This window comes from Megalops cyprinoides, chromosome 12 (genome assembly GCF_013368585.1).
Source record: "Megalops cyprinoides isolate fMegCyp1 chromosome 12, fMegCyp1.pri, whole genome shotgun sequence".
Lineage (NCBI taxonomy): Eukaryota > Metazoa > Chordata > Actinopteri > Elopiformes > Megalopidae > Megalops > Megalops cyprinoides.
The window spans coordinates 12,594,706-12,618,046 of record NC_050594.1 but is presented as its reverse complement, the minus strand read 5'-3'; the positions used below and the strand labels follow the sequence as shown (position 1 = coordinate 12,618,046).

Here is a 23,341-nt window from a genome sequence, read left to right as displayed (position 1 = left end):
GCTTTAATTCAGTTCTGTGAGCTAAAGGGAACCGTGGCAATTCATGGTCCTGCTGAGCAGGTCTTGTTAGTGAGTTTCAGAGCAACAGCACAGGCAGCCATCTTTAATTCTCACTTTATCTGTCGATTCAGGAGGTCTGGTGTTTTTGGCTGTTTTTTATGAGGTTCCTCTTCAAAGTTTGACTCAGCCAGACAACCCCAGATAACCCTGAACAGCCCAACCCTTCCTAAAACAGAGTTTACTGTGGGCCTATATGCTAGGGTGAAAGTTAAAGCACTGTTTTATGCAATTTGAGACCATGTGCTAGTGTGTGTTTTGTGCCTGTAGCAGTGTATTGTGGGATAGTGGAGGTCCGTGACAACAGAGAGCTCCAGTCTCTAGCTCTGCTGCCCCAGTCAGGGGCAAGGCCTGGTCCCGAAACCCACAGGCCCGATTGGCACACACTACACTGAACCAAAACACAGGAACATCTGTGGACATCACACCTGAGCTCCATCCGCCAATGCAATCGGTCCTCTGACCCAGACGGTCCGCGCCACCTCATCTGCTCAGGGGCAACAACCGTCCCCCGAAAACATACTTAATAATCAAACCACCTTTTGACTTCTCCTCCTTCCCCAAACAGGTGCGCGCACACACACACACACACACACTCACACACTGAACATTAGAGCACAGGGTGGGCTAATGCAGCATAACAGCATCTGCTGAGCAGGCTGTGTGTATTTTGGTGAGTTAGGAAGCAGATCTCAGGTCAGTCGGAACATTGAAAGCATGACGGTCATGAGTTCGCCTGCGGATTGAGTCAGGTCCATGATGAGTGCTATTTACCGCCAGTGACCCGAAGCTGTTTACGCCGCGGCTGACCGAGCTGTCTGCTGGGGGTTTAGATCTCAACATCAGCTGGGCCCAGAGCTATGACTGGATCCAGACTCACTCCATTACTGGCCAGTTTAGATGTCTCTGACCTTGAGCTAATGAGCCAAGCAGGTCCACTGTTCTGTCTCGTTAGCTGAAAGTACATCTGTACCCAGCTCAGTCCAAAGGCTCTCTGCCCCTTTAACCTGACCAGCATGTGTGCATGGGAATCTGTCTGTTTATTATTTATCGTTTGTTTTTTTTTTAATTTGGAAAAAAGTATTTTCCAAGTTTTTTTGGTCAAGTTCACTTTTTGGTTCTCATCCATGTGGGTTTTGTTTAGACATGCTGTATACAGAATACTGAACCAGAAAGGGACTCGTTAAGCAGATATACGCCTCTATCAATATTTTTAGATCTACGCTTGGATCGATATTTAAAAAGTAGTTTTTCAGCCAGAGCTCTAATCAGAGCTGTAAAAGCAGTGTTTTTTTACAGCCCTGGGCTCGGATTACCACACGACTGCACTTTGTCATATTGTATTTATCTCCTTTATAGAAATCCCGCGAGAGTCCTGCTTCGAGCCTGGCGAGGTCAGAAACGGATCGCGCATCGGTTCTGACCTTAAGCTCGGCACGACCGTCACCTTCTCCTGCGACAGCGGTTACGTGATCGACGGGGACGCCACTCTCACCTGCATCATGGGAGGGGATGGAAAGCCAAACTGGAACAAACCACGACCCACCTGCATAGGTAAGGCGGTGTAGTGGTAAGGAGCAGCGTTTGTAACTGAAAGGTTGCTGCTGCGATTTCCAGCTGGGGCACTGTTGCTGTACAGTTGGGCAAGGTACTTAAGCCAGAATTGCCTCAGGAAATATCCAGCTGTATCAATGGATAACATGTGAAAATTGGAACCTTTTTAAGTCCCTCTGGATAAGAGTGTTCTGCTAAATGACAATGATGATGTAAGGAGTGGGTTCACGTCAAAGGGAACATCAGAGTGTTTCACTGGTGGCAGTAGTGTGCTCTGGCCGCTGTCAGAAATTTGAAGCTCATCCTTATCCTCACTTCAGAAGAGTTTTGGTTTACATTCTGCTGTGCTCTGATTATTTGAAAAGAGTCTTTGTGTAAGTGCCTGGTAGCCTGCCAAATTCCGCTCCAGGCCAGATCTCCATCTCCTCAGGCCAGAACAGGGGGACAGTATTAGGCTGGTGTAATTTCAGTACCGCACAAACATATCCGCTACATCTCCGTTAGCAGAAGAATCAGACAAGCAATGTCCCTCCTGATTCGATTTAAGAAGAAAAAGGAAGAGCGTCGGGAAGATAAGGGAACACTGAAATGTGTGCTGTTTGTTTTCCTTCATCCTCTCTCTCTCTCTGTCTCTCTTCCTCCCCCTTTCTTCTTCAGCACCTTGTGGTGGGCAGTACTCTGGGCCGGAGGGTGTTGTGTTATCGCCTGGTTACCCTGGTAACTACACCAGCGGCATGAGCTGTCTCTACTCTGTGGTCGTGCCAAAGGACTACGGTGAGCAAGCTGGGACAAAAGACCCAGCCAAGCAACAGCTCCTCATGATAGATCTGCATCTGAATGAAAGGCTTTCACACATCCTAACACTGACTATGTTTACATGCAGACAATAAAGTGATGATTGTCAATACTACGACTGAGGCAATATTTTGAGTAAGCCATTTGCATGTCTCTGCTCAAAGAGGCATATCCCATGTACACCCATTCACATATAAATAGTGGAGGATTTGATTAAAGAGTGGAAATCAGAGGAGCAAGAGGCATTTTTCGCAGCATAACATTGCTATTGGCCTGGCTGTTCCCCATCCCATATCATTTTTATTCAGGTGAAGTAGCTAGCTATAGCTGTAAGAACCACACTGCATCATTTTTATACATCTCATAATGTTCATTTTCTTCAAGACATGCAGCACAAAATCGGTCTCTTGTTCATTTTAAAAAATTTTGGCTTTTGCCAACATTTTAGCTATAGCTACTGGCTAGCTACCAGTGGGCATCATCGGTGATGGTGTGAACAACGAATATATTTTTTCTCCTCTTCTTTCAGATGTGTGCAGTTTTAATACAAACCAAGAAGTGGGATTATATATTCCAGCGGTCCTAAAATAATGGGAAAAAGTTCTTAATATCTACATATCTTACTGCTATTGTGTTTACTGAGATTAAGAACTTAAGCGCATTAAAATGATCAAAGTAAGGTGTTTACCTGTCTTCTTCCTAACTCAGACTGTTGATGATTGATGTTAAAGCGGCTCTTTAAATTACTGTAAAATGCAGACCTCATTATTCCCACTGTCATTTGACACACATGCCTAACTAGAGGTGAATAATCAGTTTGGTGAGTTTTGAGAAAGTCAGTAAGTATTTGAAAATTAAACCCAAAGGGAGTGTTTAGTTGGACATGAAAAGAACACACCAGCCTTAAAAAGGTGGCTAGAAAATGCCACAGATGTCTGGTCCAACCGTATACTTTCCCTAAGTTTTTTATTATTATTTTTCATTTCAGAGAGCAGCTGTGGGTTGGCTTTAAAATGTAACCCTGGAGTGTGAATGCTGCTGATTTCTGATATAGAGACCCCATGAGGAAACAGAAAAGGGACTTCACCCTCATACTCTCTGACTGTTACTCTGTGTCTTTGAGCTCTTGAGGTTTCTCATTGGCTGCTGGGTGCAGGGGACCTGATCTGAAAGATGTGGGGCATGTCTTTGCAATTTGAGGTCTCCACTGAGTCCTGAAATTATGGGATTGATCTGCAGTTTTAGATGTTCCTGTGTTTAATTTCGTCTCCCAGGCTCCTACGGTGCGGAAATGAAACACCCGTGCCCCCCCTCTGAGTTTCGGTGTCAGAGTCTCTTTAATAACGACACTCAAAGGGGAACGATTCCACGCTGATGATTTTAGCACCACCAGAAGTGAGCTTCCGCTGTGCTGGATGGGTGTTAGAAATAACTTTAGATCGCGTGAACCCTGGAGGTCAAGCACATTTATCAGTGTCATCGTACTGAGGAAAGAGGCTTTGATTTACATTTGTCTCCTTGTTGTTGAAATATACTCCCTTCCACTTCCTTGAAATGTAATCACTTCACACACACTGTGTATAGAGTGGCAGTGTAACATAGTGGTAAGGAGTAGGGCTGGTAACCCTGCTGCTGTACCAATGGGCAAGATACTCAATCCAGAACTGCCTCAGTAAATATCCAGCTGTACAAATGGATAATATGTGAAATTGTCACCTACGTAAGTCACTCTGGATAAGAGCTAAATGACAACAACGTATTGTAATAATAAATGCGAATGAAATCTTACCAGCAGCTACTGTGACAATACTCCCTGTATTCACTCCTTGTTTTGAAGCTAAGCAGTGGCACACTTTGTTAGTACTTAGATGGCCCTAGAACAAGCATGCTGCTCAACTTGGTTAGTAAACCATTAAGGGGACAATCATTACTTTTGACCAATGAGATTTCAAGGCCCTAGCTGAGTGATGGGGATACTGTGCTGTAGGAAGTGTGTTTACACATCACACCCAGCGGTAGCTGTCACAGATCTCAGAATGTAAGAGGAAGAGTGTTGCCAAAGAATCCTGACCAGTCAGGATCTAGTCATCTGATCATCCCACAGTACCGTCAGCTAGTTAGAACTCCTGGGTAGAATTCCAGCTACCGTGGGTTATCCACAAAGGTTCTGCACATGAGAGGCTGAGACGAGTCGCTTCTCTCACTGCCAAGTGCTCAGTGATCCTTAATCACACAATTGGATTCATTACTCCTCCAAATTAATGCAGGTGACTGTGTGCTGGAGGCACTCCAGCATTTCAACATTTGGACTGCATACATTCAGCGTAATAACTGATCCAATTAGGCGATTATGAGCTTGGATGGAACAAAAACAAGAAACATCTTTGGCGTTCTGAATTCAGTGCTGCCCGCCACTGATCGTAGCAAAATTCCCTGTATAGATGCAGATCTTGTTTTAAAGCGCTGTATGGGTGCGGATCTTGGTTTGAAGAGCTGTGTGGATGCAGGTCCAGGTGTTGTGATGTGGCTGTAACGCTGACGTGACCTTGCTCTGTGAAACCCACAGTGGTGTTCGGCCAGTTCGCCTTCTTCCAGACGGCCCTGAACGATGTGGTAGAGGTGTACGATGGAGCGACGCAGCACGACAGAATCCTCAGCTCTCTGTCAGGGGCACACTCGGGTAAGCCTCCCAACACACCCGTCACGCCCCAAACGCCCGCACACCCGTCACACCCATCCCGCTCCCACACACCCATACCCTTAACAAGCCTCACACCAACATGTCAAACGTGCTCGACACACCCACACACCTGACACTTCCAACACGCCCACACGGAATTTCAATGAACAACGTAAAGTCAGCGTAATCCACATTCACATTTTTCATGAGCCCAGTGCTGGAATATTAACTAGCTAACATTCCTGATCCAGGAATATTAAGAACCCAGCATGTCTTGTACCGGAGTAATAAATGCATCGCATGCCTGGCCCTTGAATAGCAACTACCTAGCATACCATGCCCTTGAATAGCAATTAGCCGACATATCAAGGCTTATATAACAACTACCCAGCATGCCTACTGCTGAAATAACAACTATCCATCAAGCTGCACGGCCAGAGAGTGGCAGGGTCAGCATCCTTGTGTAAGCAGCAAGAGTGTGCTATTCGCGGCATGGTGTTGGCATGATGTTGGCATAGCGTTGGCATATTTGGCACGGTGCCAGCATAGCGTCGGCATGATGTTGACAAGGTACAGCAGTGTCGTGTGCATCCGAGAGTTTCATGATGTGTTTGGAAGCTTTCTCTATAACTGGCATGGTGGTCAGAAAAGCACGCAGCACCGTCAGTCTCAGGCTGAAGGATTACTGACGGATCATAGTGACAGGAGTGGAGGACGGGGGTGAATATGCGGAGATTCTTGAATTAATCAGGGGTGTTAATGTCTCAGCGTCTGCGGAGATGGTAGATGGTTGCTATAATGCACAGATGCGGCGAGATGTGTATTGCGCACGTGAGAAATTGAGGGATTACAGGGAGATTCTGCTGTCTGTGTTTTGTATGAGTCAGTCTTTCGGCTGTCCTGTGATGAGCCATCGGCTGAGGGCCTGTGGGAATACTATTCACAGACTGCAGTTCTCACTACAACTATCTATTACAGACTCACACAACGATGTCACATTCCTATGTGTCAGTATAATACAGCTCTTTGCATTAGGTAAACTGATGTTTATGTCACCTCTTTTTATGTTCTCCCATGTTTTATAGTTATGTAATATGAGTTTTTTTTCAATAGATCTAAGAAATTATAGTTAAGATAGATACTGTATACATAAATGCAGTGTATGATAATGTCTGATAATGGCTCTTCCCGTCTGATAATGGCTCTCCCCTGACCTCCGTGTACTCACTCGCACAGGCGAGGCCCTGCCCCTGGCCACCTCCCACCAGATCCTGGTGCGCTTCCTCTCCAGAGGGAAGGCAACCGCACGCGGATTCCACCTCGTCTACCAAGGTGGGAACAGCTGGAGGAAGCGCTTCAGTACTCTACTCTTTCTTACTGAGCCTCAGCACATATCACACCATAAGCAAACACTACATGCTGGGTCTGCTGTTCAGTCATTTGCTGTTTTAGTGCACTGATCCTGAAGAACCATTTATATATATATATATATATATATATATATATATATATATATATATATATATATATATGTAAATATATGTGTGTGTGTGTGTCTGTGTGTGTTTGTGTCTGTGTCTGCGTAAGCATGCAGTAACACATGGGCTGCTACAATGGAGCACATGCTGCCTTCATTAGCTGTCAGTGTTCCTCTCTGAATGACTGACTGAACTCTCAGTTGTTAGTGTACCTCATGGAATGAATGAGCTCTCAATATTCCTCTTAGGGTTCCTTAAATCCTGTGTTGATCTAAATCATTGGCATTATCAAACAGACGCTAATGGTAAATCACCTGATCAGACATTAAGCCCCATTATTACTTTTCCCTCCAGCCTCTTCCATTGGTTGCTGCACTCTGTAGCTGTCCCCATGTGTGATCAAACTCACGCCTAAAGTACATGCAGCATGTTTTTGGAATATTGTTTTTTCACACTGCTGTTTTTCCCACCTCACCTTCTTTCTTTCTCTCTTTTTTCCACTCCTACCCCCCTTCACATGCCTCCCCTCGTCCACTCTGCCCTGTGCAGCGGTGCCCAGGACCAGTGCCACGCAGTGCAGCTCTGTCCCGGAGCCGCGGAACGGAAAGCGCATTGGGAACAACTTCTCCGTGGGCGCTGTGGTTCGCTTCGAGTGCAGCTCGGGGTACGCTCTGCAAGGATCCCGGGCCATCGTGTGCGAGACCGTCCCCAACACGCTGGCCCAGTGGAACAGCTCCGTCCCCACCTGTGTCGGTACGACACATGACATGTACCTCTTGCAGTGGGTGTGTGTGCTGTGTGTGTGTGTGTGTGTATATGTTTGACAGCAGTGATGGATGTTCTCTCTCTCTCCCTCTTTCCCTTGCAGTGCCATGTGGGGGGAATCTGACCCAGAGGACTGGAACCATCTTGTCTCCAGGTTTTCCGGAACCATACCTGAACAGCCTGAACTGCGTGTGGAAGATTTCAGTTCCAGAGGGTTCAGGTATCCAGGTAAACATTTGAACTGAAACTAAGTAAATAAATATGTGAGTAAGAGGGACTGCATCTATAAGACAATAAATGGGTGATGCATAGTAACAGTGAGAAGGGTGAGTGGTGTATGGTAGCACTGAACGGAGAGGGTGGATCGTGAGGGGTAACTCTGAGCAGTGTATGGGTAGATATTTATGGTAACACCAAGCAGTTCTGTGATAAGCTGTAACTGAGCCAGATGGCTTGACACAAGGACTCAGCAGTGTATTGATTTTTACAGTGGATTGTGGGAAAGGCATAAAAAAAGATAAAATGTTTGTGTAGGGCTTGAGAAATGAAGATCTTCAGCTGGAATCTGTGACCATGAGTCTGTGACCAGCCAATATTTAGTTTGTTTGAGAGCTGAGAAAGCAAACACTACTTTGCACAGAAACTCATTGTCCCGCTGTTGATAGATTGGACAAGACAGGCGGGGGGGTGGGGGGCACGGGGGGAATGAGGAGAAAGTCATTTCATACTGCTCCTCATGCGAGCAGGGCTCTCTGCACAGTCCTGATAATGGTCAAATGCAATTTCATCCAATATTAAAAATGTAAAAAAAAAAAAAGCCTCCTTAAAATAATGAAATGGCTTGCAAGTGAAGTTTACTAAAATTTAAGGGACCATTCCCCAACACAGGTAGTGTCATTTCCTGTTAAACTGTTTTTTGAGTTTTTCCCTGTTGCATGTTGCTGTTTTTATTTACCCCGCAGCTGTGAATGACCTCTACGATGACCTCTTTCAAGCATATCACAGGCCATGCTCGGGATCTGAGCCTTTAAGACAGTCTCAGAGGTCACATGACACAACCTCACTGACAAGACTCAGTCAAAGACAGTGATGATGCAGACTGGCTAAACCTCTGTCTGAGGAGATGGGAACTGCGGCAAATCTGTAATGTGATGGTTCTGGCTGTATTGGGATAGCTTAAGTTTGTAATGGGATGGCACAGGGCTGCAATGAGATGATTTGGGCAGTAATGAAATGTTACAGAGTTGTAATAAGATGACCCATTATTACCCATTGTAGATCCAGGTCATCAGCTTTGTGACAGAGCACAACTGGGACTCTCTGGAAGTGTTTGATGGTGGTGACAACACAGACACCCTACTGGGAAGCTTCTCAGGTACACCGTCTGTTGCCTTTACTGTGATTACCCACAAAGCATTGCAGCAAATTTGGATGTAGCAGAGATCAGTGCGTGCTTGAGTCTGACAGTATTATCAGCTCCTGAAGTCAGATTTTTAATGTTGCAATTGGGCACATGATCAAAAACTCTTTCTTGGTGAGACAGTGGTCTGAAACCAGATAGGATCTTATCTGTCTCTGGTTTATTAAGAATTATCAAGCCAGAATGATCAATACAGCTCTGTGTAATTTTACAGATACACAAGCAGTCAAAGCACCCCAAGGCACTGAATGTGAACGACTGAAACTAAAGGAAACTGCAAAAAGAATCACGACTCTCATTTCTCTAGTGTACTGTCTGGGCTGCAGCATTGGATTGTGATCTTCAAAGTGTTGTTTATGTGGGTAGAAATGCACGCACTCACGCTTTTGAAATTCACTTCATCATGAACGGTACTCTGAAAAATGGGGGGGACTGACCAAGAATACATGAATTTTCAATCAGGTTCGCTTTTCAGAGTGGAGAGAATTCTGGGTGTCTTAGGGTTTATTTCTGGAGGAGAAGCTATAGCTTGGACAGAAAATGAGATTGTAACACAAATGGCAGAACTGCTCGGAAGGGGGAGAGGGAAAGAACATGAACAGATGGGGGTGTGGGGGGGGAGGCTTCCTGTGTCATGCCGAGCTTTGAGTTTAATTAACTTTGGTCATTGATTGAAATTCTGGTCATTGATTGAAATTCTGGTCATTGATTGAAATTAAATAAAAATTAGACGAGCTCTCTTCTGTGATGCTTCCTGTTTTGAAGATTGCTTCCTGTGGTGAGGACTGCCTCTTGTAGCTGAGTATGGGTACCTGAACTGAGGGATAGTTCCTGTCTTGAATGTGCATTTCTGTATGGCAGATTGGCTCCTATGTTGAGTGATGCTCTTGTGCTAAGGGCTTTTTCCTGTATTGAGTGTGGGTTACTGTATTGCTAGCTGTTGCTCTGGCTGTCTGTGCTCAGGTACGACCGTGCCCGCTCTTCTGAACAGCACTTCTAACCAGCTCCACCTGCACTTCTTCTCTGACATCAGTGTGTCTGCGGCCGGCTTCCACCTGGAGTACAAGAGTAAGGATCACACGTATATCCCAGAATGCATCTCTCCCCATAGGGGCTTATTTTTCAAATCATAAATGGCATTGTTTTACGTAGCTACCTTTGCAAGGATATTCAGGTAACAGTATGAATAAGGGTTCTCAGTACAGCACACAAGAGCAAACTGCATTGATTCTCAAATGTTCCATTTTTAAAATTGTTGGCTCTGAGTTCAGCAGAATTCACACGCTGTGGTGTAACGCACTGTTTCTGACCCCATCTCCACCCACCACAGCGGTGCCTCTCACCAGCTGCCCGGAGCCGCAGGTTCCAATGAACGGGTTTAAGATCGGAGACCGCTTTCAGATGAACAACGTAGTGTCCTTCCAGTGCGAGCCAGGCTACACACTGCAGGTCAGTGACATCACAGATCACCTGACAGCCAGCAATGACATCACCGCATAATCTGATTAGTGAAGTGACAGATTCTGACTGTGCGGTTAAATTTACAAATGGAATTGCAGGTTTTACACGAGCACACCCTGATGATTCTTCTGCACAGTTCATTTTGGTTTGTGCCCAGCGGGTAATGATTGCATTATTGCTGTGGTGTGTTTGATCAATATGTATTTTGCCAGGTTTTTTTCCCTTCCTCTGTCTCGCTGCAGCAGATGGACACAAGTAGAATGGAATGGGAATGTGAAATGAAAGTGAAATCAGCTCCAGAATGCTGGACTAAAGAATGTCTGGAATAAATGAAGTGAGAAGCTGACTAATTATCCCTGCGTTTGTGATTCCAGGGACATGCCCACGTCTCCTGCATGCCAGGAACCGTGAGACGCTGGAACTTTCCTCCTCCACTCTGCATCGGTAAAGATGGGATTTATGTATACATATATGTGCACACATGCACACGTGCACACACACACATACACACACACACACACACACATACATGCATACAGACTCACACAAAATACTCACACACACACACACACATACATACATAAATACTCACACAAAATACTCACACACACATACATACATAAATAGACTCACACAAAATACTCTCACACACACACACACACACCATATATATAGACACACATACACACACACACAGTTTAACAGATAGACAGGTGTGGCCTGATTGTTCCTTTCTCAACAGCTTGTCTCCATGCAAATCTTTGCTCCATCTGCCTATTTGCATTTCTAATGAAGAGCATTATAGCATGCAAATGCTTTTCAACAGTAACACCTGGAAAACCAGCATCTTCTAGTGTCAAAAATGAAACTGAAGTTGTTAACAGAAGCAGTAATACCACTTTGTCTGCATCAGCCAAAAAGAGGCCAGTAACACTTTTCCTCCTCTTTGCACTGACATGGTCCCCCCCAGCCACTGTCCTGCTTTGATTCTCTCTGATGATAGCAGTCACTCAGCTATAGAACAGCTTAGCCTTAGTTAAGAGGCTTGTGGGGTTAGCTGAAGGTAGCTGAAAGGCTGAATGTGCTGTCAAAATACAATGTTTGGTAGCAGTTATCAAGCTAATTCATCAATTCCTTATAGTAATAAAAAGAGATATTCGTAGGATTATGGGCTCTATACCTCATATAAGTGATTAAGACCCACGCATGAAGTTAACAACTAACTAATGGAGTTAGGTTTGACTATCGAAAGGATATGTTTTATTTTATATAATAGTTGTAATCATTGCTCTTATTACATTATCACATATTAATTGTGTCCGCTTTATTTAGCAACATCAAATTTCAGTGTTAACTGTCATGTATTAATTTAGACTGCTTAGTTATTCAGAAAAAAATATTTAATATAGCTATTTTGGTAATTGTCAAAATGGCTGTTAATGCAAGACACCTTTTTCCAAGTTGTGAAATATCTCATTAGGAATAAATATTCTGCTTTCTGTATCATGAGCATTTGCTTTTTTTATTATTTTTTATTTGCATTATTATTTTGGTAGTACATATAATAAAGACTATTATGATTAATGTGATTGAATTAACTTAAATTTACTTAAATTAACTTGAATTGACTTAAAATTAAGACTTAATGTGTGCTGAGCCAGGCGCCTGCTCAGACTCACAAAGCATTCCAAATGGAAACGATGGAAACGGCGGAAACGGCGGTCCATCCTCACGCACGTCAGCCTTTGTTGAAATAGAATTGTTATTTGGTGAGGACCAGACTGAGATTTTCTTGGCAGATACCAATTCTAGATGTTTGCCCAACCGTGCCTGCCTCCTCCGCTCAGTGCTGATTCCTCTAATGCCTACTGGCACTCTGTGTACAAGCCACTTAGCAGTGTTAGCTAGGTCAGGGCAGTAAACAGAATGGATATTAGAAAGATTATGGATATGGATCATGCATAATATTATGGAGTTTAACAACAACAATTACGCTTCTCGATAAAAAATGTTCTTCTGCGTGGATCTGCATTTCCAACTGCCTTATTATTTCATAACCAGCTCATTAAACTGTATCTAATGCTATCAAACCAGCAAACAGATGTTAAGCATAAGAAAAACAAAAAAGAAATGAAAATAAAAATGTTGTATAATAAACAGAGTTATATAAAATGTTTTGAGTAATGTTTACTATGTTAACATGTTGCACTCAATGGATCCACAACATAAAATTCTACTTTGTCATATGGGCAGAAACAATACATTTGTGATGTACAGCACACCTTCCATCAAGACATCAAATAAGTCATATACTTTATAAAGATATAAAGATATGTCCATAACATTAAAGACCATTAAAGAACACCTTTCCTGGTCTGACTTTCCTGACTGACATTGGTGAACACCATGCTGCCATCATCTGGCTCTGGCATTTCTGCTACTGTGACAGTATTGAAACCCTTTTTACATCAGTGCGGATCTTGTTCTGAAGATAAAGTCTCCAGGGAGGATTGTCAGGCTTTGGAGGCCTAGTAGAAAGAAACACACAGCAGTTTATTTCGGGGTGATCCCCAGAATACCCTCTAATGTTCTTTTCAAATGAAAATAAGAGATTTTAGGGATTGGATCTTTTGATCTGAAATTGCTTTGTATCACCTGATCTGGTGTGTCTTTATCATAGTGCTGAGTAAAACCCTTACATCACAGGTCACACTCAGGCCAGAGCCTGTGGGGGGTGCCAAAAATCCCCCAGATGATGTCAGCAGTATCATGGAGTCCTCTTCCCTGCTCTTTGACCCTCGTGGTTATAGCTTGTATTATCATGCTACCCATGACCACTGCTCCACACTACTACTATGACCACTGCTCCACACTGCTGCCCTAACCACTGCACCTTTCTGCTCTCTCTCTCTCTTTCTCTCTCTCTCCCTCCCTCTCTCCCCCTCTCTCTCTCTCTCTCTCTCCCTCTCTCTCCCTCTCTCTCAGCTGAATGTGGGGGAATTCGTGAGGAGATGGAAGGCTGGATTCTGAGTCCAGGTTTCCCAGGAAACTACCCTAGCAACAGTGACTGCACCTGGAGCATCTACTTGCCCGTGGGATATGGTGAGGCTGTGGATTTGAGTGGTTGTCAGTGGTACTTGTGCTCAAACTGGAATGCTGGAATGCTGGTGTCTCAGAATGTTGACTATGCTATGATGAATTTATTCTATTAATGTTTTAGACTAATACCAATTACCTGTGACAGCTGGCTGAACCCAGTTAAAATGTGATTTGAATATTTGTCTATATCTAACAGGGATCGTAAAAGTCCATGCATCATGCTCTCTCTCTTATAAACACACACACACACACACACACATGCATGTGCATGCATACAGATCCTTCAAGCAACTCTGACACCACAACAAAGTTTTACTTTCAAGAGATTTTTCAGAACTCAGTTGACCTTTGGCTCTGTAGTGGTGAGTTACAAGGAAAAAATATTAAAAATTGCCCATAGGAATAGTTAGCTATTTATCTGGAATGTGCAATTTAAATTAACATAAGTAATTAGTATCTCTTGTGGTCTATCTGATCTAGTCTACAGATGTTCTCTCTGTACTCGGACACAGGTGCCCACCTACACTTTCTCAACTTCTCAACCGAGGCCAACCACGACTTCCTTGAGATCCGCAATGGCCCCTTTGAAACGAGCTCTGTGATTGGCCGGTTCACTGGACAGGACATCCCACCCTCAGTGCTGACCACTTCCCATGAAACCACAGTGTACTTCCACAGTGACCACTCCCAGAACAGACCGGGCTTCAGGTTCAAATACCAGGGTGAGGGGGAGGACACTGAACTGGTAGCATTATGTGGGGTTGGTTTGACAGAGAAAACCACATTTAGTCTGTCATTTACTGATACTGTTAGATCTCTGTTCCTCAGACACATTTACAGTGACCCACCACTGTTCTGCTCATGGAAACATCCTGCATCTTTCTTAGGTTTAAGATCATTTTCAAGTGTCTGTTCATTTTCAGTGATTGGTCCATTGTGTTTTTCTTAGTTAAACTGATTGATTGATTGGTTGCTTTGCTCCCTTTCATCAGCCTATGAGCTCCAGGAATGCCCTGACCCAGAGCCCTTCCGGTATGGTGTGGTGGTGGGTTCTGGGTACAATGTGGGCCAGTCCATCTCCTTTGAGTGCCAGCCAGGGTACTACCTGTTGGGCCACTCGGTCCTCACCTGTCAGCATGGGACCACTCGCAGCTGGGACCACCCCTTTCCCAGGTGTGAAGGTAGGACAGGCCTCCGCCCTCTGTGTAACTCCTCCCCTGTCTGTGATTTCTCTCCCCTTACTCCTTATAATTACAGTTGATTTCATACTCCCTTTTCATATGATCACTGTCATAGTGACTGTTTATTATATGTATATATTGCAAATACATATGTATATAAAATAGCATCAGTATCATATTATGTTATACTCTGTTTTGTTGGTACTGTTGGTACGTGTCGAAATATATAGAGTGTATTTTTTAGATATGTCATAATATGTTGGGTGTGAAACTCTGAGTCTAGATATGTGACCTGGCTTCCTGCTAATTCTAGTACAATATGTCAAATGAGCTAACATTTATGTTTAAATTTGTTAATATTTTAAAAATGAAAATATTAGAATTGTGAATAAAATAAAATAAACAGTAAATATCAACAATAATGCACTAATAGAAAATTGTAAAAATATCACAGTTTTCAGTAATGGAAATAGTTATAATAACTAGTGTGCAATAGTATAGTAATAGAAATAGCTATAGCCTTTACAGTGCAGTAATAGAATTATTTATAACATATGCATTACAGTAATGTAAAAGATAGAGCAACTATAATACAGAAACTTCTTGTAGCGATAGCACAATGTAATTCATTTATGTAGAATAAATTCATACTGAGGATGACTGAGCTTACATTTTGACACCTTACGCATTGTCAAAGATGGATATGTCCTGAAGTTTGATTACCGTCTTCAAGGGAATAACAGTGCGCTACCTGTGATTGGAACCTTCTGAACTGGAACCTTTGTGTCAATTTGCTGGTATCACTAACAGTGTTACAGTGATGGACAGTTGCATGAACGATTGTCCCAGGTAGCCCATGGACAGAGACTCCAGGCAGAGAATTCAGTCTTTCTTTTTTTTTCCCCTCTCCAATAATCAAAACACTTGTGGGGTATGGGGTGGGGGTGAGGGGTGGGAAGGTGTAAGATATTCACCTGGAGAGAGGAGAGAGGAGAGTGAAACACAGCCCTTGTCTCTGTAACAATGAGAATCCAGTATTACTCCAATGGCAGAGAGTTAGTGAGTGTGTGCTACTGAGCCAGCTCAAATGGACTTCAGATTGGATGGCGAAATCTCACGCCGCAGTGCCATTGTGCAGAAAATATAATTTTTTTTTCAGATGTAGAGGGATAATACAAGGTGGTCTGCTTCTCTGGCAAGCTGTTGCCTGTCAGTGGAGAGAGAGAGGCAGATCAAAGGCTGAGGGTGGGAGAGCTTCAGAGAAGCCTGAATGGGCTATCACTGTGGCCCCCTGCATTTGGAATAGGGGATGCTGTAGGATTGCTTTGTCCAACTGCAGACGGCTCTGCAGATGGCTCTGACGCCTCGCTGCATTTGATGAAACATCATTCCTGTTGAGAAAGGAACTCAAGTTCTCCAATGAACTTAAATTGAATTATTCTTCCATTTTCTATAAGCAAAAACTCTAAAGTAGGTCATTAGAAAGGAAAACGTTATCATTTATCTCTCTGTGTTTTTCCGGTTTGCCAGTTCCCTTTCCCGTTAATGTTTCATGATGAGAACAGGTCATTCAGGCCGGTTAGCCCAACTAGCCTTTCCTAATCCCAGTGTTCCCCACTGTCCCCCTCTCTCCTTCCCTAAATTATCATCTCCTGGGGTAAGAAGTTGTACCTTTATCTGCCCCTGAACATTTACGCTTGGAGTAACAGAGACCCCCAAGTCCAGAGTCTGGCTCATCTCTCCTGGTGTTACTCCCACAGCTCCCTGCGGTAGAAACATCACCGCGAACAGCGGAACCATCTTCTCTCCAGGCTACCCTGAGGAGTGCCCCAGCCCTGTTGACTGCACCTGGCTGATCACCGTGACGCCGGGCTTGGGGGTGCGGCTCAATTTGACCCTCCTCCAGGTCTATGGGCCCCATGACATCATCACCATTTGGTAAGAATTGGATCTTCATCTCATTCTCAGACTCTGGGTCTCGTTGGTTTAATACTGAGTGTATTCAATGAGAGAGGAAGACAGAAAGCTAAGGAGACATCATGCTTTCCTTTGACACCAATGGTAGAGGCTCTTCAGGGTTCTAGGGTCTCTGCTGTGGAACATCCCTAAAGCCACGCCCCGTTAACATCACATCGTTCAGTTTGACACCCAAAAAAGTCACATTGCCTCACATTACACCCCACACCCTGAAATCATCATCTGTAATCTAAATCTCCCTGAAGTCCCATCCCACTGAGTCACAAACCACCAAGTGACCAAGTCACGGTTCTGCCCCACTGTCCCACTGAATCCTAGCCCTCCGGGCCACTTTTTCATGAGTCACAACCCACTGAGTCAATGGTTGCAGCCAACAGAGTCACAGGCAACTGAGTCATTGAATCACTGTTCCACTGAGTCTCAGTTCCCTGTGGTCACAGCCCGAGTCCTTGTCCCGCTGCCACTACCACTGTTCCGACCCCCTCCACAGGGATGGACCCCAGGAGAGTGCCCGAAAACTGGGAGTGTTCAGCAGGGCAGAGCAGGGCGACTCCCCCAGCAGCACCTCCAACCAAGTCCTCATCCGCTTCCATAGTGAAACAGAGAGAGGCGGGCTTTTCAGAATCACCTATCAAGGTAGGCGATTTAGACTGGACTCTGTGGAGCTCAGAGCATGTCCATGTGAGAGGATGGTGGATGATGATGTTTACACACATTCAAACAGAAAGAGATGAAAGAGTTCTCTGTAAAAGACAGAATTCATATCTTTTTTAAAATGTTCATTTTCCAATCCAGCCTACAGACTTCAGTACTGTCCACCACCTCCTATTGTACCGAATGCAGAAATTATGATGGGCAGCAAAGACTTCAGAATGGGTGAGTAGGAGTGCTGCGTTTCGCCCTGCATCTGACATCGTAACACCATCAGGACCACCTTGCTAGGTTTTCTCTGTAGCTCAGTGCACTGTGCTCAAGGAAAACCTAAAGGACTAGACAGAAACAGGAGCTGATACATAGACCAGAATGGGTTTAACGGGAACACTAGCCATTTGAAGTTATTTGTCCGTCTGTCCGTATAAACATGTTCTGTATCTGTTGAGATCACTTTAACGCCTGAGCGAAGGTGCACCGGTTCGGTTCTTATTCACAGCAGAGTGCCTGCTGTGCTGCCCTCTGTAGGGGCGGCCCTGCCTTGTGGCCTGTTTCTGCCTACACCGTGTTCAGTTACAGTTCAGTGTCCCTGCGTTTGAACTCTCACACCCTGAGCTCGTCAATGACTGCGGGGACGTAGGGGGGTCAGGGAAGGTTCTGGCCCTCTGGCGTCCCTGCTTGCTGGCACGGCCTGGTGGCTTGGGTAATCGATTATGTGCCACAGTAAGTGCACTTGTTTGAGGACTCGGTGAAAGAGAAGGGGAGAAGGAGAAATTAAAAGCAAAGATGATTAACATTTAAATCTGTTCCACGGCATTTGCGGCTCGTATCAGCCAGTGGCCTGGAGAAATCAGACGGCGTGAACGGTAACCTGAGCTCTGACATTAACAAGGGCTGAATCTGGGGATTCAGAAGTAGAATCTGGAGGGGCAGAGTTGAAATACTGCGCAGGGAGAGGAAGACTGGGGCAGGAAACTCTGGGCTGTAGCGTGGCACATTGCAGAGCTTCTGTTTGTCATTCCTCTTTTGAAAACGAGGATCTGTCTGGGCAGAGTCATGCCGCGTACTGACGCCACATGTCCTGCGCAGGTGACGTCGTCCGCTACAGGTGTCTGTCGGGGTTCCGGATGACTGGGAACGACATCCTCACCTGTCGACTGGGGACTCACCTGGAGTTCGAGGGACCGCCCCCGTCCTGTGAAGGTTGGTACACTGAGTTGTGACATTTAAGTGTACTGGTGATTTATTACCTTCCTGCAATTTTGTTAGCTTGCTTTTTTGCTTTCTGTTTCATTATTTTTTTTTATAATTTGGTCGTTTCATTTGAGCTGCTGTCCTCTGGGGCTCTTCAGCTGATAGAATCTGCTCACCTCACAGACCCACACACTGTCTCAGCCCTTCTCTCTCTGTCTCTCTGCTTCTCTCTCTACCTTTCTCTCACAAACCCACACGCTCTCTCTGTGTTGACTCCACACATTGTCTAACCCCCAGTAAGTGGTTTATTTTGGTCATTTTCTGAGAGTACTTAAGCATCTCTTCGACGTGTTGTTCCAGTTTAGGGTTTAGTGGGAGAGTGTGCCTGGAAATGAGAAATAAAAGTATCTCAGACAAAGACAGTGCTACTGTGGTTATAACACATACACACACATAGGAATGCATGTCCATGGACGCATGCATGCATACATAAACACACACGCATGCACCCACACTCACTCACACACACACACACACACACACACACACACACACACACACACACACACACATACATGCATATAGACACATGTGGACACGCAGGCAATGATAGTCATGTTAATCTGATGTCAGGCAGTTGGCAGTGCATTATGGGACAGCTTCTGAAAATTCTTCATTACAGAGATGAGAAGCCTCCAGACACAAGGTAAAGGGAACTAATTATGGTGAGACAAGCCAAGGTCTCTGAACTCAGCTGAGAAAAAGCTCCAGATCTTCTCTCTGTAGCAGAAACACAAGCTCCCCCCCACATTTTCCCAGCCAAGACTCGGCACCAAGTCTGCTCTAATTAGCCCTGTCATTAATTACGTGTGCCTCGTTAATCTGGGCTTATGTGGACGACCCCACACACACTGCCTGTGATCAGACTCTGGCCAGGCTTTTGTTCTCTCAGTGATGGAAGATAAGCCACATTTTCAGGGAGATAGAAAGAATGGGAGGGGTGAAAGACAGACAGACAGAGACGGAGAGAAGGATGATAGGAGTGAGAAAGGGCAGAGGGGTTTACATGCAGAGGAAGTCCAGATAGCAGCTGTTCCTTTCCCTGTTCTTTAACACCCATGCACCCATGAGATAGGTCTGAACATCCTCTCTCTCACACACTCATGCTCTGTCTGTTTCTTTCTCTTGCTCTCTCTCTCTCTCATACACTCAAGCACACATCCTCTGTCTCACACACACATACACACAAACTTGATGTCATGCTCTCTGTTCATCTATCTCTCTCTCTCTCTCTCTCTCTCTCTCTCTCTCTCTCTCTCTCTCTCTCTCTCTCTCTCTCTCTCTCTCTCTCTCTCGCTCTCTCTCTCTCTCACACACGTGCGTGCACGCTCCCTCTCACACTCTCTCATACACACACAGTCACACACACAGAGCTCCCCCTGTGCCGAAGCCGTGCAGCGGCAGCCCCTCAGGTCCCGTGTCCATGGTGATAGTTATGAATTTTCTGCCGTCGCGCGTGAGGGACTGCTGAACGTAGAGGGCATTAAACCTGCGGTTATACGCCAGCTGCTCCGTACATGGCGGCAATGCCAAACACCTCGCGCTCTGCGACAGCCTGCAGGAGGCTTTGTTCAGGATCACATCTGTAATCTTTCCGAGGTAATCCCACACACGCAGACAGCGTGAAAGCTTCTCCGCGCACCTACACTCTCCCGCTTTCGCTCCACGTTTTCAGCCACGGCCGTTATTATCCCAATAAAGCTAATGTAATGCTGAATCCTTTCCGGTCGCCCCGGTATCGTCGCTCAGCTTATGTTGATTAAAAATGAATGCGGTGTGCAGAGGAAATGTTCTCCTCTTTCTGGTGTGTGGAGGACTGTGTGTGTGCGTAGGTGTCCTTATAGAGTGTGTGTGGGAGAGAGGTTGAGGGAAGGTGTGTGTGTGTGTGTGGGGGGTAGTGTTGTTGGAAATGAATGCGCTCGGAAAGACTTGGCACAGATTTGTAATTCCACTTTTCATGCTTCGATAGTTAAGAGATACACTTGCTGTCACCACATGCAGTCAACACACACAGTCAATATGCTGTAATGAGACACGCTCGGCACATGCAGCCAACACACACACAGTCAACATGTTGTCAGCACATGCACACAGCACACGCAGCCAGCCATTTCAGACAGGGATTCATGGACCTGTGGAGTGCAACTCTGTCATTCACTGACAGTGAGCTTGTATATAAAGCTCATTTCATTTTTTCCTCATTTTGTGTTTTACCTGTGCATATCTTTCCTCGTTCAATATCGGGAGTTTGTAATAGTAAACATACCATATTCTTGCATATGTGCACCCTGACAGAGACAGACAGATAGTGAGGCAAGCACACACACACACACACACATTTTTGCACGCATAGACAGACAGACACACACACACACACACACACACAGAACATGAGCAGAAAAAACAGTATCTGAAAGGGAAGCATGGGGCTATCCGTGGTGCTGAAACAAAGACAGGACCGGGAGACAGGACCCTCAGGGTCAGCCCCACCCCCCTCATGTTGTGCTGTCACACCCTTTCAAGGTGTGGGGTTACACCATCTCATGGTCACCCTCAGGGAGTGAAGCTGGAGAAGTGAGGGAATGGTGATAGACATTTCATGAGTACTCACACCGTCTTGCGTTCTCTGGTGGACTAGATCCATTTCACAATAATGCCCTGAATTAGAGGAGCTGAGTATTTCTACCCTGAGGGACGGTAGAAGGGCCCCACCCCTGTAGTGCTGTTACAGCACTGCCCACGCTTTCACTGGGTTCAACTCCACGTCAGTCACACAGCTCTCTACAGCCAAGGCTCTGATTCCTGGAGCCCATATCATTACGTCATCATGTGACTCTGCGTGAGAGATTTTTTTTTCTTTTTTATTTGCTATTTTTTTTCCCACCTGAAGCCTGGAACAGTGCAGGTGATACCTGCAGCTGCCAGGGAGAAGAGGGCTCCAAAAATGGACGATTCCTTCAATGCCGGGGCACTGCTTAACGGCTGCTAATTCAAGGTCGAGCTGTTCCGTGATGTCACGTTTACCTTGAGAGGAATACAAATGACAGGACATGCAGAATGGTGATGAACAAGCGCTCTCTCCCTTGGGCTGGGGGCATGTGGGACATTAGCATCACTGTGACTGCATTAGCCTCCGCCCTGGGTAGGCGCGTCACGGTGGGCTCTGATTTAATTACCTCTATCACATTGCATTACTTACCGGCTTAACATTCGTCCCGTTCAGCCTCACTTTCATATTTAAATCCGCAACCTTCAGGGCACTACCTTAATGTCTGTACCTAGTGTGTAAACTACAGCTCATTAGTTACTAATGTCCTAACCAGGAGTGTTCAGCACAGCGGAATGGGTACTAATGCCCGAGACAGGAGTGTACACTACAGCTCAGGCAGTACTAATTCCCTAGCCAGGGGTGTACGCTATTTTTAGCACAGTTCTGTAAAGTACCAATCCAGTAACCAGGAGTGTACACTACAGGTTTAGTATAGCTCTGTAAAATAGCAGATTTCCCATGTTTTCATTTTTATTTTACAATGTTTCTGATCTCTTGCAGTGAATTATCACATTATTTGATATGGTGTGTCATAAACGCTTGGTACAGCTTTTATAATGGATAGGCTTTGCTTCATGGCTTTACGACAATTATACATTACTCAGGTCTTTGATCTGACACGTCCCGTTTCTGACCTCTTTCTAGTGACCTGTCCCACAAACGAGGTTCTGACTGACTCCACGGGGGTGATCCGCAGCCAAACTCCGGGCACCAGCGCCCCCCACTTTCAGACGTGCTCCTGGCTGGTTCAGGTGGAGCCGGGGTACAACATCTCCCTCAACATTGAGCTCTTCCAGACCAGCCGGCATTTTGACCAGATGGAGATGTTTGACGGTTGGTTGTGTTCTTCTTAAAGGCCTCGTGTAGTTTATGTCAGACCCTTCATATAATCTGCTACGGCCCAGTCCAAAGGCCCTGAGATGTACAGTAGCTGTAGATCTAGGGACGCAGCAATGTGTGGGTACAGGGTCAGTGAGAGGTCATGGTGATGTCATGACCTGTGTATGGTTCAGAGGCAGAACATCTGGTACGTGGCTGTGACAGCACAATGTCACTCTCTGTGCCTCAGGCTTGCATTTATACAGATTTAGATCTGTATTAGAAGGAACAAATCTGTATTCCACACCAATGCTTGTCGGTTTAAAGGATTTAAAGGCTCTAATCAAAGGAAATCACCCAGTGTGAGGAGCTGTATGTGTGCGTAAGTACTTTGCTTTAGACTATGGGCATAATGACAAGCTTATTTGGACTGAATGTCCCATTCTTGTCATTGAACTTCTTATGTTCTTAAGTAATTCCAGCAAAGCAAATGGGGATGTGGCGCCTGGTGCTTGAAAGAAGTATCTTCTCAAATCAATCAACGACTGTTGCGGGGCACTGTAGACTCCAAGCAAATTAGTCCCCAGCAAATTATCTCATTTTCATAGCTCACTAGGGACTGTGTATGCCGCTGAACACTTCCCTGTGTGATCATATCGCTCATATGATCGCTGATTGTCTCGGAGATGAAGCCACATGGGTGATGGGTTGGTATTTGCTTCTATCCCTTGAAGGTCCCTCCCGTCAAAGTCCCCTCCTTGCCACGCTGAGCGGAAACTACTCTTCCCCACTCAGCATCACCAGTTCCTCCAATAAGGTCTATCTGCACTGGACCTCCGACCACACCTCCGGCCACAAGGGCTTCCGGATTCGCTACTCAGGTGAGCAGCTAAGTGGGACATCACAATGACATTGCAAAGTTATGGGTTGAAGTTATGGGTTTTTTTCTTCTTTGTTAGAGTTACTTTAGATCAGGACTCATTGTCGTCTAAACATTTGCAGTCTTTTTTTTTTACATAAACAGTTTTGAGACAAGGGGAGAGAAAACAGCTGTTTCAGTTAAAAACCTGTAAGACAACTACCACTCTCTATAGCATCTCT

At 45.2% G+C, this 23,341-nt stretch overlaps 1 protein-coding gene across 1 annotated transcript in view; it reads left to right on the top strand.

The window, feature by feature from the left end:
• Positions 1 to 23,341, top strand: part of LOC118786567 (CUB and sushi domain-containing protein 1-like) — a 159,322-nt gene that overhangs the window by 110,988 nt on the left and 24,993 nt on the right. Inside the window, exons 30-48 of the mRNA XM_036541696.1 lie at positions 1,417 to 1,611; positions 2,269 to 2,385; positions 4,973 to 5,086; positions 6,323 to 6,418; positions 7,114 to 7,317; positions 7,433 to 7,557; positions 8,608 to 8,704; positions 9,713 to 9,817; positions 10,080 to 10,198; positions 10,585 to 10,654; positions 13,196 to 13,312; positions 13,822 to 14,031; positions 14,302 to 14,490; positions 16,251 to 16,428; positions 16,958 to 17,103; positions 17,263 to 17,343; positions 18,208 to 18,321; positions 22,067 to 22,255; positions 22,975 to 23,121. Of these exons, the coding sequence (XP_036397589.1) occupies positions 1,417 to 1,611; positions 2,269 to 2,385; positions 4,973 to 5,086; positions 6,323 to 6,418; positions 7,114 to 7,317; positions 7,433 to 7,557; positions 8,608 to 8,704; positions 9,713 to 9,817; positions 10,080 to 10,198; positions 10,585 to 10,654; positions 13,196 to 13,312; positions 13,822 to 14,031; positions 14,302 to 14,490; positions 16,251 to 16,428; positions 16,958 to 17,103; positions 17,263 to 17,343; positions 18,208 to 18,321; positions 22,067 to 22,255; positions 22,975 to 23,121 (2,613 nt within the window). The remainder of the gene's footprint in view (positions 1 to 1,416; positions 1,612 to 2,268; positions 2,386 to 4,972; positions 5,087 to 6,322; positions 6,419 to 7,113; positions 7,318 to 7,432; positions 7,558 to 8,607; positions 8,705 to 9,712; positions 9,818 to 10,079; positions 10,199 to 10,584; positions 10,655 to 13,195; positions 13,313 to 13,821; positions 14,032 to 14,301; positions 14,491 to 16,250; positions 16,429 to 16,957; positions 17,104 to 17,262; positions 17,344 to 18,207; positions 18,322 to 22,066; positions 22,256 to 22,974; positions 23,122 to 23,341) is intronic.